A 14888-nucleotide genomic window follows, 5' to 3' on the forward strand; every position below is an offset into this window, starting at 1 on the left:
CACCCAACCCGAGGGAGCATCTCTGCCAGTAATGGTGATGCAGACTTTCAGCAGTGGAAATTCCTTTGCCTAGCAATGGAAACAAGGACTTCTGGATTTCTCACCATCATTTCACATCCTGGGGTCACTCTTGTTCCCAGGATCATCCCAAATATGACAGGGTCCCTCTGCCGGTCTGTTTCCCAAACAACATTTTCCTTTATAGTAGAAACCAGATTTCCTTGCTTCCTTTCCTCTCGGACAAGCAGAACAAGAGATGTTCAAATGACAGAAATACAGACAAGTAACGCGCACGGGGGTATCAGGTAGCAGCCCAAAAAAGCCCCATGGATGTTCCAGTATTTGCAGATTTTGCACTCGGACATTCAGTGGGGTCTGACATAAATTCTTGCAAATATAGGGATACCCTAACTGCCTGAAAATCCAGCACTACATAGTGGAAATCTCCTGGCAGTTCTGACAGAAAGATCATTATCTGAGCATGGGATTTGTTTCTCTGCTCCAAAACAGCTAAATTTCAGCTCGGTGGAAATACTAATTCAGTGCTCCCATCAACTGGCCCTTTGTGTGACTTGCTAACATAGAGATCTATCTATAGGAAGGATCATATTATTAATTCTTACATTCCTTGTTTCCTTGATAGAAGAAATTAAAAAGGCTTAATAGCAATGGTTCTAGCTGCTGCTGTAGATGGTCTTGTAGCAGCTCCCCAGGACTACAAGGAGGTCCCAAGCAGGGCATGTAGAGAGCTGTGAGCAGTTCTGAACTGTTTACAGCCAAAACTCTCTCCTACACCATTTGCCTGTGTTATTTGGTGCTCCCTGTGACAGTCACATTAGCAAAGGCGAGTAGTGTGTGCTTCCTCTGACCTCTGTTGCTATTAATCCTTTTCCAGCTGTTCCCTTGTAACTCACAGCTATTTCTTTGGCTTGAGAAAGCCACCTATTTTTCTTTGAATGCTCTTCCTCTGGTCCATATGCACACTCACAGACACAAATCCATATGCATACAACCACACAAATCCACACATGTAATGTCACACACTTGGTCAAACTTCCTACAAAGAATACAAGTCTGCAATGTCTCAGATTGCCCGAGGCTCCAGTAATTCTGGTTTTAATGTAAAGCAACTGTGCATTCACCTGTAATGGGTTGTGTTTTTCATGTGTGTTACTTAAGACACTGTAGTCCTCGGTAATTACTTAAACAGCAGGTTCTGACACTGATTGCCAAAATAAGTCACATATTGACTTTTGTTAACCCCTACTTTATGGTTTTTGGATCACAAAAAAACATTTGTATGGTTTGTATGTTTGAGAGGGAACAGAGCAATGGAGGGAGATGGTGGAACGGCACAAAGCTAGTGCTGCTGGGATGTCACTTCTCTGTGGTACTAACCCCTCCACAGAAGGTGGCATCCAGCCAGACAAGCCACAGCTGCCTGGAGATGCACTCAATTGTTGCAGTCAGCTTGGTGCTCTGCAGCACTGGTGAGCACGTAGAAGGGGCTCAATGCAGTTCAAGAAAAACACCAGGATGCTTTCTAATGACACTTCAGAGGATCCTACAGCTCCTCTGCACCTACAGCCCAGGCAGCAGTGACAGCAGTGACAAGATCAGACTGCCCTTGCAAATGCGCACGGTTACCTTCAGAAAGGTATCACCACCTACTCTCTCATAGATGCTTAATAAAAGATAGTGAACACAAAGCCAGAAGCTTTGGAGAATTTATAGGGTGGTGGTTAGCAACACAGAACAATCTGATACAGCATTTGAGAACAACATTTAAAATCTGTAAAACAGCTTTGCATGGGAAGGGAGGAGACATGAGAACATTTTTAAGCTTAAGTATTTTATCAAACATTAACACGCTTTGCCTATTCACTCTCACCAAGGCTCTCAACCCCCAAAAACTTCTGCCTGAGAGACAGGAAACTTTCTGTTTCTGTCCTTGATCTTTGCCTGCATCCTCCAGCTCCTGCTGCCTTACGACATCACTGTGAGCTCGGAGGAAAAGAGCAGGCTGGAAAGAGAACTGCTGCATCCCTGCAGCACGCCACTGATTCACTGGGATCGACGTACTGTCCAGCAGTGACTAGTGCTGGAAATTTCACCAGGAGATCCTGAGAAGGCTCTTAATAGACAGTTATGAAATAATTCAGTCATAAACACATTTCCTCACACCTGCTGGCAGTTAGTAATTGGTTTATGTCCTGAAAGAGGAAGCTTTATATCCGCAATATTGTCCCTAGGTAATGTGGATGTGGTTGAGATCATCCATACAAATGAATTGCTTTTGAACCAATGCTGCCAAGCTCCTGGCTTTAGTGACCCCTGAGGCACTAATTAGATTGATTACAAAGGACTGCATAAAAAACAAATTTCACTCGTCAAAGACATCCACAGTCACCGAATATCACAGATTTGACGTAGGAACTTTCCCGAAGACACAGGATATCACTCAAAAAACAGAAGTTTATTCAGGTAAGAAGGGACACAAATGGTCTGGTGAGGAGAGGCGAGACTATATGATTCTGCCTTTACTGATATAGCTTCCCGAGGCCCAAACTCTCACGTCCCGAAGCACTCTTCCCACTAACACTGCCGAGGGCCCAACCTCCCTCCTGATGCAGAACACTGACGAAACTGATGTAAGATTGTCCTGATTCAGACATCCTGAAGAGAAATGGCTACCAGCACTGTGCAGAGATGGGCCTCATGCCCTGCTCCCATAGCAAGCGATTCCCAAGGGACTGGCAATCCCTGCAGGAGGAACTGTGATGGGAAGGGCCACTGGGGCAGATCCAGCCATCTGGAGCTGCTCCCATTCCTGGGGAGAGGCGCTGGCTGATCCCTGCCACAAGCTATAAATAAGTCACTTCGTCCCTCATTAGAGAGAGACCTGCCGCCCACCTTGTTCCCTGAGACAGGCCAGCCCAGCCACTGACTCCCAGCAAGACTCAGGAGCAATGTGGACTTTGCCCAGCCTACTTGGGAGCAGCTCTCATGATGTTCCCAGCCCCAAGGGGGGCTATGAGCCCTGCTGCCCTGCAGCTGCTAAGGGGGCTCGGATCATCCCCGCACTGGCACCTTCCCCACAGTCCTTCCAGCTAGCAGCCCCTGCCATTCTGCTCTCCCTTCTTTCCAATCCATAGTTCAGTGAGTATGCTCAAAAACACGACTGTTTTTTTGGCATGAGAGAGGCCTGTTCTTCCCAGGCCTCCGCAGCAAGGCCAGCCAGAGGGAAACTGAGGCAGCCAGGAGAGACCATGGGAAGGACTAGGGGCTGAGCAGGAGGCTCAATTCTCAGCTCCATCTCCTCAGGATCTGCCCCCTTCCTTTGGCCCTGTCCTCCAGGCAGCCCTGGTGGGGCCTTTGCTCATGTCCAGCTCCACAGAGCACCATTGGGAAAGGGCTAGGGGCTTTCCAAAATCACAGCTGGGTGCAAACCCATGGCAGGAGATCCAGGGCAAGATCCACCAGCCTGGATATAGGCACTGGGGGTGCCAAACGTGCAAATTTACCTCAGCTCTCTAACCCCCAGCAATCTGGAGGAGACTGAGCATCTGCGGCGGATACAATCTTAAATTACTTGTTACAAGTTCAGGCAAAAAAAAAATAGAGAAAAACAAATGACTCAACAGCAGCTGTGATAAAAGTGTTATATATTTATTGCGATCTTAACAAAAATATTTTTGAAGAGATTTTTTCAGCATATACAAGATATGTCAATACTGAGGTTAAGCACAGCAGTTTGCTTTGACATGGGCCACTTACTTTAATAATCAGTTAACATGATGCATTACAGAACAATATATCCTTTGCGAGCCAGTACAGAAAAGCTACTTCACTGAGGGATCTACTTAGGGCAGGAAATATGGCCCCAGGTTTCGGTCAATCTGTTATATTCCACAGAGGAAACTTGGGGAGACATCAGTCCGTTATAATACATGGTCCTTTCTCCTGAGCTCAGTATTTGAGGAGTTCCTCTTTAACACTGCACATCCTGCTGCCAGGAAAACAGGGATCACTCCCTAAGTGTTTGTGTTCACACAGACTGATGGCAGCAAGGATCCTAAGAGTCCTCCCAGCAGCTGCTGGCATGCTCAGCATCTGCAGGAGTCTCCTGCTGTGCAGGTCCCTGGAGGGAATCCCCCAGGACAAAAGCAAAGAAGCTAATCCTATCAGTATATCAGTGGGAGAACATTAGCATGGACCTAATACTATAAAAATGTAAAACACTACTTCTGATGCATGGCTGCAACAATGCATTGACTCAGAAAGCCTTTAGAACATACCATCCTTTTTCAGTTTTCTGTAAATCATGTTATTAAATCCACTTCTCTCAAATATCTCTATCTTCCCTTCAATCTAAAAGAGGATAGATTGTAACTTTAGCAGAATTCAAATGTTACAAGCAGAAGTAAAATCCCATTCTCACAGACAGGTACGTCAATCCTGCCCTGGTCTTGGCACTAAGAGGAAGATCTTTTGCATGAAACCAAAGCAGTCATTCCTCAGAAAAAAGGAGCTTTTTCCTCCTTGAGCAAGGGCCTTTTACCACATCAACAGGAATAAGTTATTTGCGTTAGAATTACAGAACAACTAAAAAGAGAAGAGAGGAGAGAAAGAGAGAAGAGGGAAACATGTCAGGAATGTTTGACAGTGAGGTTATACAGCCAGCTGCCTAAAACAGAACCTAACAAAATATAAATATGCATCTAAAGGACATGCCAAACAAATTAAAGAACATCCTTTAAAAGCAAGTTAAGTGAGCCACCCTTCTGTCCTATGCTATGTTTGGTTCCTGATGTAGTTTATGAAGTTTTTTGGACAAGTCTGTAGCCCACACATGGCACGAGGATAAGTTGAACTGCTTTCTGCAATCGAGCTCTACCTACAGCCGAGAGCAATGGCCTGCTGTGTGTGAGCAACACCTTGGCCCTCCTCCCTGCTGAGACACGGCAGGATAACGGGCCGGATCATTCCCGAGAGGGGAGCAGCATGGTAAGTGCTGATGTGCAAATCAAGCAGAAAACAGACATACTGTAAAAAAGCTGCCAGGTATGTTACTACCATCTGAGGAGAAATTATAAAAGCCTAGTTTCAAAAATGGGATCATACATGGTATCCTCATGCAGCACTGAAACAATTAAAATGTTACAACACAGTTTGTTCTTGCATCTGGACGGAAAAAAAATAGCACTACTAAATCGACACTTTCAGTATATGCTTTCTATATATATATATACACACATATATATAGCTTTCAACAGCTATATAGGTGTGAATTTAGATTGTAAACTCTCCACAACAGGGGAACACAGTACAGTTTCCACCCTAAGCGATGCAGAGTAAGTGCAAAGAAACTGAAGGTGGCAGAGGTGCAGTAATATAAAAAATTATCCTTGAGGTCAGAAGCAGGCCCTATATATTCCTAAGTTTCTGCACAGTCTGTCAGATTTTGAAGAGGCAGAGGTTGTTCAAAACCGAGAATTATAACATGCAAGAAAATAATACATTACAATTCTGTTTGAGTTCTGCCATATTATGCATAAGCATATTTTAGCTGCAAAGGTGAAGGGTAGGTTGGGTTTCAGACAGACTAGAGAAGACAAAGATTAACTCTTCAAAGTAAGTGCAGGTGGTACTGCAGGGATCCATTCACGTGCCAGAGCAGCCTTTCTCAGCAGACTAATGCCATACAGTGCTCACATCTTTCCTTCTGTCATGTTGCTGGTAGAAAGTTCTCTGAGCATCGTGCTTTCTCTCTTCCCTGCATATGCTCTGCTTTTACATCCCCCTCCCTGAACCTGTGCGTAACAGTCACAGCAAGCCCTGAACTATTGCTGAACCCCTCAAAAAAAACAAGCAATTAGACTTCTTAGAGCTGTAAGGATCTTGTTAGTTAAGACTCTGCACAGTGCACACACTAATTGGCAAGAGGATGATGGGCAAGCAGTAGTACAGTAAGTTTGTGGGTTGACTGTAAAGGGGGTTCTGCAGTACAGTGTCTCAGTAAATAAGGTTTCACAGGCATAAAAAAAAGAGATCAAGATAATGATTCCTATTGCATCTCTTAGTCTCTACAGCATTTAAAGCATAAGGAAACAAGTGATAATTCCTAATCTCTAGGAACAGAAAGCTGCCCTACATGCCGTGCTCTACAATGTCTGAGATTTCTCTTTGCGACTGCAGAGGGCCAGCCCTACTAGTCAGCTCCCGTAGTTCACACTGCTTTACTAGATAGCAGGGGCAGTGGACAGGGTGGGGGTAGCTGGTGGCCTTCCCCACGTAACACTGATCCACATGTAGATGCCATGTGAGCATGCAGCAGCTCAGAACAGCACACCTTTCTTTATTCTATAGTAAGCAGACTAAAAATGGTGTTTTCTCTTTCGTGACCTAGTAGTCCGTGCAGGAGGAGTCTGCTTTGAGGGGGTTGAGTTAGACTCTACACTGGGCTCAGGGGCAGGTTTCGAGCAAGCTGCCTGTGGAAGAGTCTCCTGCATGGCACTAGCTGCCTGTATCTTATGGAAAGCCTGGACTCCATCACGGATTTCTGAAAGGGTCTGGCACATCTGGCCAACTTGGCTGGTGAGGTCAGCCATCTTCTGGCCGATCACATGCATGCTATCTGCCATGTCTCTGTGAATAGCCACCAGCTCCTGGCAGAACTGCCTGAACAGGTCTGTCTGCTGTGTGTGGGAATGAAGAAGCTGGCGATCGAAGCTGGAGAGAGGTGGGCTCCTCGTTCGTGGGTGCGGAGGTCTACAGGTCGGGGCGCGTGGGGACGGACGGTGCATCTCCTGCCTTTGGCTGGTAGCTTCTGAGTGCTCTGATGAGGAAGAAGTGCGGAGGAAGGAGGGCCCGGAGAGCTGGTTGACTTCTACACTGGCCCTCTGCAGAGATGAGAAGCGGTGCTCCCGAGAAGTGCCTGGCATCTCTTCATCTTCGTCAGCTTAAAAAGAAGAAGAAGCATGAATTATTATTGTGAAGCCCTTCACAGCTCTGACTTTTGCTTCAAGGTATCTCATAGCATGTGGAAAAGGGTTTTCCCCTTCCTCCAGTCTGCCATTTGGGACAAGCCTGCAGCTCCTGATGCATAACACAACATGCAACATGTGATGCAGCATTAGCATCTGTGTGACAAGCTTAGCCACAAGAGGCCTGAAGATTGAGGTAACCCAGTCAACTGAGAAGCAAACCAAGCTGCAACGGCATCCTGTTCATAGTGCTATTCAGTACCAGAAGATAGATATTTCGATACAGCAGCAATGACTCACCTTCTCCAAAGTCACAACTAGCTAGCACACTCAAATATTTTGGGGGAGACCAGGCTTCTGGTGTTTAGTCCGGTCCCAGGACACCCCTGACCCACGCTGGTTCCTCATGGTCCCATGTTGCTTCTTACATCCTCCTCACAGGGAAAGATATAAACACAGCACTTGCTATTCGCGAAATCTGGACTGCATGGCTACTATTTGGCTTGGCATTACTGAGTAAGGTAGTCAAGCAGTAAGGGAAGGGTATTCAAGCAACAGGACCTCCCATTAACCAGGCAAGTAAACTTGAAGCAAAACCAAAACTGAAGCAAAATTCCAAACTAATACACTAATTCAATATTTTGATAAATATCTAGTGATGTGCCATTTCATGGCTACAGGCACATCAAGTGTAAGAAAAGATGATGCTGAATTTGCTGTAACTATTTCCTTGCACAAAGTGCCTTCCCTTTACCTTTGAGCAGTAGTGCAACTGGCTTCCAAGACAGATGGCAAGAGTTACCGAGTCCCACTTTGCCACTACTTGAAGAAATCTGTTTTTGCTTTCCCATTAACAGTGTTAGTTCAAATAACAAACCTAATGTGCCAGGACAATGTCACTTGTGAATTTTTTGTTAGCTCACTTCTCAAGAGAAGAAACCCCTCTTTCTCTTCTTTGTATCCCTATAAGCTCATAGACAAATAAGCGCCATATCTATTCAAGAAACTACATGCAGGCATCTGGGGAAAGACCTGCAAAAAGCAACCTGTGGTTCAGTATTGAAAAATGTTTGAGAGTCACAATATAAGAAAGTTAGCTTAGAAAGAACGGCCAGCATTTTCTCAAGTAAGTGTGGAGGAGGATTTTCATCTAGCCTTTTCATAGCACTTGTACTGAGACCTCATATCACTACTGAGCAATCACTGGTGGCCTGATCAGAGCACAAATACCAGATATCATAAAAACACCAACCCTGGCCTCCCCAACAGCCCTCTTAGGTGATGATTACCATGCAGTGATCCATTAGTGACAGTCATATGGTTCACATATTGACAGCACTATCCTTTTATTGGGGTGCATGCAAGATGAAAAGTTCCTAATCTTTTATACTTTACTTTTCCACTGCCTGGAGGTAGTTGTACTTCATCTACAGCTACCCCCTCACTTGTAGGATCAGTTGAGACTTTTATCCCTTTAAGAAAGTGAATCCCGAACAACGTCTACCCTTAGAAGGTAGTAGAGCTAAAGGCTACAAAAGCAGATGCAGAAGATGACTTTAACTTGCAAACAGCTTTCCCTCGATCCACCTCATCATCCCATGATCACCAGAGTAGGTTGCCTTGAAACCAAACACAGGTGGGTCCTGGCTTGATAGGCAACCGAGCATCTCAAAAAACACACAGCACTCCTCTGGTATCAGATTAAGATACTCAAGCATAAGACAAAGAGGTGTTAAGGCAATGATACTTACAGCTTGTTGATGGGCTGTCAACCACGTCCAGATCCGCTCTCCGGAAGCCGTGCATCTGGCGAGACGAATGCAGCGTCGACTCGATGGCTCTCTCGTGGGCGGTCAGGACGATGGCCGAGGGCCGCCCCGCGCTGCCGGGGCTCGAGAGGGACCTCTGCATGAAGGCCAGTTTGTCCTTGGTCCTTCTCTTCATGTCGTCCCATCTGTGTTTAATGTCTTTTACAGACCTGGGGACCTGGCTGACTGATGTGATCTGCCTGGCTATGCCTTCCCAGATCTTGTCCCTGTCAGCATGGGATAGACGCATAGTCTCCCTCCCAAACAGCATGGCTTCATTTCGGGTCACCTCAGTGACCAGAATGTCCAGTTCTTCCTTGGAAAACTTGGGCTTCCTCTTTCGTTCAGCCATGTTCCTTGGGTTGAACATCCCACAAAGCACAATTGGGTAAAAGGAAAACAGCGCAAAGCATCCCCCTGCATCCAACCAGCTGGCCAGTGCTGCACTGGAGCAGAAGAGTTCGGTGGGATCCAGCTCCCCCCACCCACAACAACCTTTCAGTTTTCCTCAAGCGCACCGGGAAAAGGCAGCTGTTTTGTTTTTAAAAGGCAACTTTCAAGCTTAAAAAAAGAAACCAAGCAAGACTAGTATGAAGGAGCCTTTTTGGTTTTACAGCTAAAATGAAGTTTTACACTTTATTTGGTCTGCTAACTTATGTATGACAATCTCAGTACAGCCTCACATTAACTGCAGCACTTTGTGAACAGAAAAAAAAAGTGTGAGAACTCACAATCAAATTCATGAATTAGCCTTTAAGGTGACATTGCTCAGAAACAGCTTCTCAGGGAAATTATGAGACCTGAAGCATCTTACTGCTCTGTCTGACAGAACATGCAACGGAAACTTTTACACCACTTTTTTTTTCTGTTAAAATCTCACAGAAATCTCTTGCAGAGGAAATACTCATCTGCATGTTTTTTCAGGGAAGGAGATTTCAAGCAGATTCTCAGGCGGCTTGTGTATCTGGCTTTTCCAAAGAAAATTTCTCTTCTTCAGCATGAGGGGTACTTCGAACACTGGTCTGCTTCATAACAAGCACTTTTTTTTTCTTTTTTTTTTTTTCCTCCAGAAATACTTGCCATTTCCAATTGTTCTCAAAGGGAATGAGGCCACCCACTTGTTTTTCCTGGCTAGGCTTTGCACTCAGTCCTGCTGACAGGAGCCTGTGCCTGTTTCTGGTGCTTCAAAAGAACAACTTCCAGCCTCTGTCCATTGAGAAGAAGAGGCAGCAATCCTAAAAACGAGCAGTTTCTTCATGTGGTGCCTCTGAGGGTGTGTGTGTGTGTTAAATTTTCCAGCCACAGTCAAAGGAAACTTTAAACAAAAGAGTGGTCCTAAATATGGCTTTTTTTTTTTTTAACTGGAAATTAAAAAATGCAGATCTATTCATTAGGGAAGGAGAAAACAGACTCTGTGAATATCCATTTCTGCCTATATACAAGGTGGGATTGTGAACGAAGAAATCATTCAAATCCTGAGCAATGGAAACCTGTGTGTAACCATGCAACAGAGCACAGAAGGGATCAAAAGACCACGGAGGAGCAGAGCTGTTGGGAAGATTAGTCTATGCCTTGATTTGAAGTACTGCAGAGAAGTAAAATGCAAAAATGAAATGGTAATTCTAGTGCTATGATCTGCAAAGGACTGGTTCCAAATTCTGGATGGGATAGCCCAGATAGTCCTCTTCCAAGAAATTGCAAGTTCTAAAATCTTGGCTGGAGGTCCTATCTATTCCAGCTAAACTTTACCCCCTGCAAAATACTTCTTGGAAAGCTGGTAAGACCTTAAGGCTTCAGCAGTTTTCCCACCTGCCTGTTTTTGTGCTGGCCCCTTTGGCACCTTGCTGGGACCCCCTCAGACGTGGTTGCCCTTCAGTGCTGCTCTAGCTCAGGATGAGCAGGTTTAGGATGCATGTGTACAGAAGCTGTTAGTGGACCGTGCACTGAGAAAAACCTACAGAAAGGTAAGGAGACTCATCAGGTATTATCCTAGCTCCTTGTTCATGCTATTACACTGCTCTGTAATGAACCTTGCTGACAGTGCTGGTTATGAGGCCTCCCTCCATCAGGAGAAGTGTCAGAAGTTGTTAGGTGCCCACTGAGAAAAAACAGCAATAGGAAACGGTGCTCAAATCTAGACCACATGCAGTGAGAGCTGGAGCTGAGCAACGAGCACAGAAGCATTTCACTGCAACAAATGTGAACGTATCTGTGGGATATTGTTTGGCAGTTTTGGTGAAGCTGCATTTATGGAAGGGTAGAAGGAGAATTTAGGGAAGATGGTAATGAAACCATGGACAGCCAGCAAAGCACTTAGTAAACTAACCTCAAGGAAAAACAAAAACAAACAAACAAAAAACACTTAGAAAAAGGAATCCTCCCAACTAAATAACAGTAGGGGGAAAAAACGGTTAAGTGAGTTACGGAATAAGGGAATATTTATGGCTTGATTTTATTGCATTTAGCAAAACAGGGCTTCAATTATGTTCTCTGAAAGCACCCACAATTGCACAATATCATCAATGCCTCCATGTGCTGGAAACAAACCTCACGCTGACAAACTGCTCTGGTGTAAAGGAGTAACAGCATTTTACAACCTGACCCTCAGCAGAGCTGCTCTTGGGGAAGAGAAATCTCTCTGGAGTTGCTCAGAGCCTCTGATGGGGTTAAGAAACCTGTGTCCTCTCTACTCTGCTGATCCACGGTTGCTAGCACTAGCAACACAGTGGGGAACAACATATTGTCTTTTTCCTTTGCTCGTCCTGGACAGAGTATTCTATCAAGGGCACTTTGCACAACTCGTGGCCCACACTGCTGGTCTCCTCATTAGCTCCAGCAGGGCACAGGTCAAAACAATTCAAAATAACCCAAGTATTGCAACAGCAAACTCACCACACAAAGTAGTAAGTTCTGGCCAGTTTTAATTGTGAATCCAATTAGTGCTAGGTTCCCAGCAGGCACTTTAACCTCCTCCTTCTAAAAACACACACGGTATTGCTAGTTTCATTGGAGAGAGATTTTTCCCCTCATGCATTTTCCCTAGCACACAGGTTATCACTGGGAACAGTCACTGTTTGTTATGGAAGTACATCTTTTAGGACAGTATGTGGGTTTTATTAAGCTCCACAGGAGCCCCAGCTGCAGGACTACATGTTTCTACCTCTGTCTAAGTGAATTTGAAAGTGCAAGACAGCAGAGCTACTTCTTTGTAACTGAAAGTGAAGTTGCAGACTACAAGAAATGTGAGCATTTAATATTCACCCCACAAAGGTATCAACCAACTCCACTTCTCTCTGTCTTTAAAAAGCAAGCAGGCAATCACTTCAGAGAGGGAAGTGAGAGAACTTTCACAGGGATCCCGACCTTGAAGTACGTCAGGATCCTTTTGCTTTGCATCATTTTCAGTAGATTAGCCATAAGAATTTTTGTTCCACTTGCTAAAAGACAATAAGAGAAAAACCTACACAGGCCACAGGCCTGTGGCTTTCAGTTCCCCTGCACCCACTGGCAGCCTTGGGTTTGTGTTTGGTTTTTGTTTTAAAGGTTCCATTAAGTCAAAGCTGCAGCTCAGTGAAGATCTGATCTAAGCTGGTCCTGCTTTGAGCAGGCCATTGGCACAGACGACCTCCAGAGGTCCCTCCCAACCTGGATTATTCCAGGTCTGCAAATCACAGACATCCCCATTGATAAAATAAGACCTATAAAACATTCTTACTCCCCAGGATGCCTTTGTCATTGCGTTAAGAGTGCAAAGGAGGCAGAGAGGAAGGCAAAAGGAAAGAAGTAAAGTCTTACACTAACCTCTTCGTAACAGCTGAGAGAAAGCATGAATTTAAACTCTTCCAAAAATCCAAAAGCTTGGGGCTTCACTTATAAGAAGGGATAAAGACTATACATGCCAGAATTATTCTGGAAGCCCCACAGGTAAGGCACTACACTGGCAATGCACATGGGCACCACTAGTTTGTAGTTGCTTCCTATTCTGCATCTCAGTCTGAGAAGAGGAACACACACAGAGGGATGTCTCCTAAACTTTTTGATTTTGTTTCATTTTTGGGGCAGCTTTTGTTATTGTTGTTGTTGTTTTCAAGTAAAGTCTGCAACAACAGAATAAAAGACTTTCTCACAGGTAAATCAGGTACAGTGGCTGGTTGTGTGCCAGCTGGTTCTGCATCTAAGGACTTGCTCAGTGGCAGTTTATAGTGTGTGAGAAAGCACTGATTTTTTTTTTGGTTTGCAATGATTAGGGGTATTTAGTCACACTGAGTCCCCCAACCCAGTAAATATAAAAACAGAGGAAAGGGTTGACACACATCTCTTCAGGCATGCTCATGGAGTTATATATAGTATTAAAACACCAGTGCTTTGCGCTAGGCAGAGACTAAGAGTGCAATATTCTTGTGCTAGTGGTCAGCTTGAGAAGATGCCCCTCAGCATCAGGAGTTTGTCTTGACTGACTGAAGAGGGAAAGGAGAAGGGGATGCTGAACAGCTCATGTGACAGTTACTCTGTCATCTGCTGTGCTTTGTGCTAGTTCAACCCTTTAACCCACTGCCCTGGGTAAACAGGGACTTAAAAGTCAAACAGCAAGTGCTGCAGAGCACAAATTGTCCTCGCTGGGAACACGAAAACGGACTCAGATATGGGAGTCAAACAACAAAAACAATAACCAGATCTGCAAGAAGAGAGAGGAGTCAGCCCAAGCTGCCCTCCCCATGCCATACCCACCTACCCAGAAGGTGAGTAGATCTGCTTTGCAAAGCACTCCATCTGTGAGTGATGGCAAATAGCACCATCTGAAAAACAAAAAGAGCGCTGTCTACAGCGTTCCTGGAAGTACGTTTCTGTGGGCAATCTCCACGACAGGTCGTCTCAGTGCAGGATATTCCGAGTACCTCTATTTGAAAGCCAGTAACAAACAAAACCAATGCTTTTTGAGAACGACTGTCTCCACTTGAACGCTCAGTCAGAGTCCACCTACTGCTGGTATTTGAGGCATTTTTCCAACAGTAAAAACAGAAAGATCAGTAAGACTGGAATAGACTGTCCATGTCCTCTGATATACCCTTGTCCAATAAGTTGGGCACACCCCCTTAGCAGTCCCTACCCCTTCCACACAACTGTCATCTGCTTGGCTTTCAAGGCTGTACAGAAAGGTCTTGATCATGTTCATCCCAAGATATAAACATGGCAAATACAAGTTTAAGCAGAGGTTTTAAAAAAAGAACATTCTGTTCTTTTGGTGGTGGGACCAAGAGTAGCATCCATATAAATCCATACATGAAGTTACATGCTGGTAGTACTAAGAAGAAGTGTATATTACGAGAATTTTCACTTTTCAAGACTATCTTTTCCCTCAAATTCATTGTCTTTCAGATCACATAAAGAGATAATATAATCTGAACAGAAAAACTCTCTGTTTTTTGAGCTTCTAATTCTTTGCTTCAAGAATCTGTCCCCCTGTCTACTTGTCCACTATATCATTGCTTCTTTATGAACAGACGACTCCAGCCTCAACGTAGGGCTAGAGGGTTTTCCAGCCAGGCAGCAAACAATTGCAATGGCTGGAATTCCTAAAGATAAATGAAGTCCACTGCTGAGCTCCATGACTGCAGGTATCAGAACAACTACTCTCCATGTGTGGATTCAGATCGAGCAGGAAGTGGCAGTCAGCTTTCACTGGCTATTATCGTACTGTATCCACCTGAACCCTGTGCTCTGTTCTCTTAGTGAAAGGCAACTTAAAATCCTAGCCACTCACACCATCAAAACTGTATTTCCCACCCTGCTTTACTCTTGTATGAAATGCCTTCTTTAACACTGTTTCCAAAATTCACTCCTGAAAGCAGGAGTGGTCAAAATATGGGATGGACAACAGTATGCAGCAATGTCTCATTCCAGCTATTCCAGTCACCCACCATACGCACAAAGCACCTCAGTGCTTTGCCTCTGCTTCAGAAGGCTACAAGTGACCTACAGCTTGCAGATACACGCAAGATTTGCAGCACTGCAAAGAAACATTTTCTCTAACTACTGCAATTAATAAAACAAAGCAGCCACCCGCTTCATTCAGGTATTAACTGGTGCTTGGGTT

General features: G+C 44.8%; 1 protein-coding gene across 3 annotated transcripts in view; it reads right to left on the reverse strand.

Moving 5' to 3' along the window:
- Window positions 1-14888, reverse strand: part of PRDM11 (PR/SET domain 11) — a 42836-nt gene that overhangs the window by 9299 nt on the left and 18649 nt on the right. The window contains exon 2 of one of the 3 annotated variants that reach the window (XM_088525703.1): window positions 13527-13590. The exons of the other annotated variants lie outside the window; for them this stretch is intronic. Coding sequence (XP_088381829.1) covers window positions 13527-13564 — 38 coding nt within the window. The 5' untranslated portion in view covers window positions 13565-13590. The remainder of the gene's footprint in view (window positions 1-13526; window positions 13591-14888) is intronic. 3 annotated transcript variants of the gene reach the window in all.

This window comes from Tinamus guttatus, unplaced genomic scaffold, assembly GCF_059628265.1.
Source record: "Tinamus guttatus ecotype Peru unplaced genomic scaffold, ASM5962826v1 Tinamus_guttatus_pri_ptg000240l, whole genome shotgun sequence".
Lineage (NCBI taxonomy): Eukaryota > Metazoa > Chordata > Aves > Tinamiformes > Tinamidae > Tinamus > Tinamus guttatus.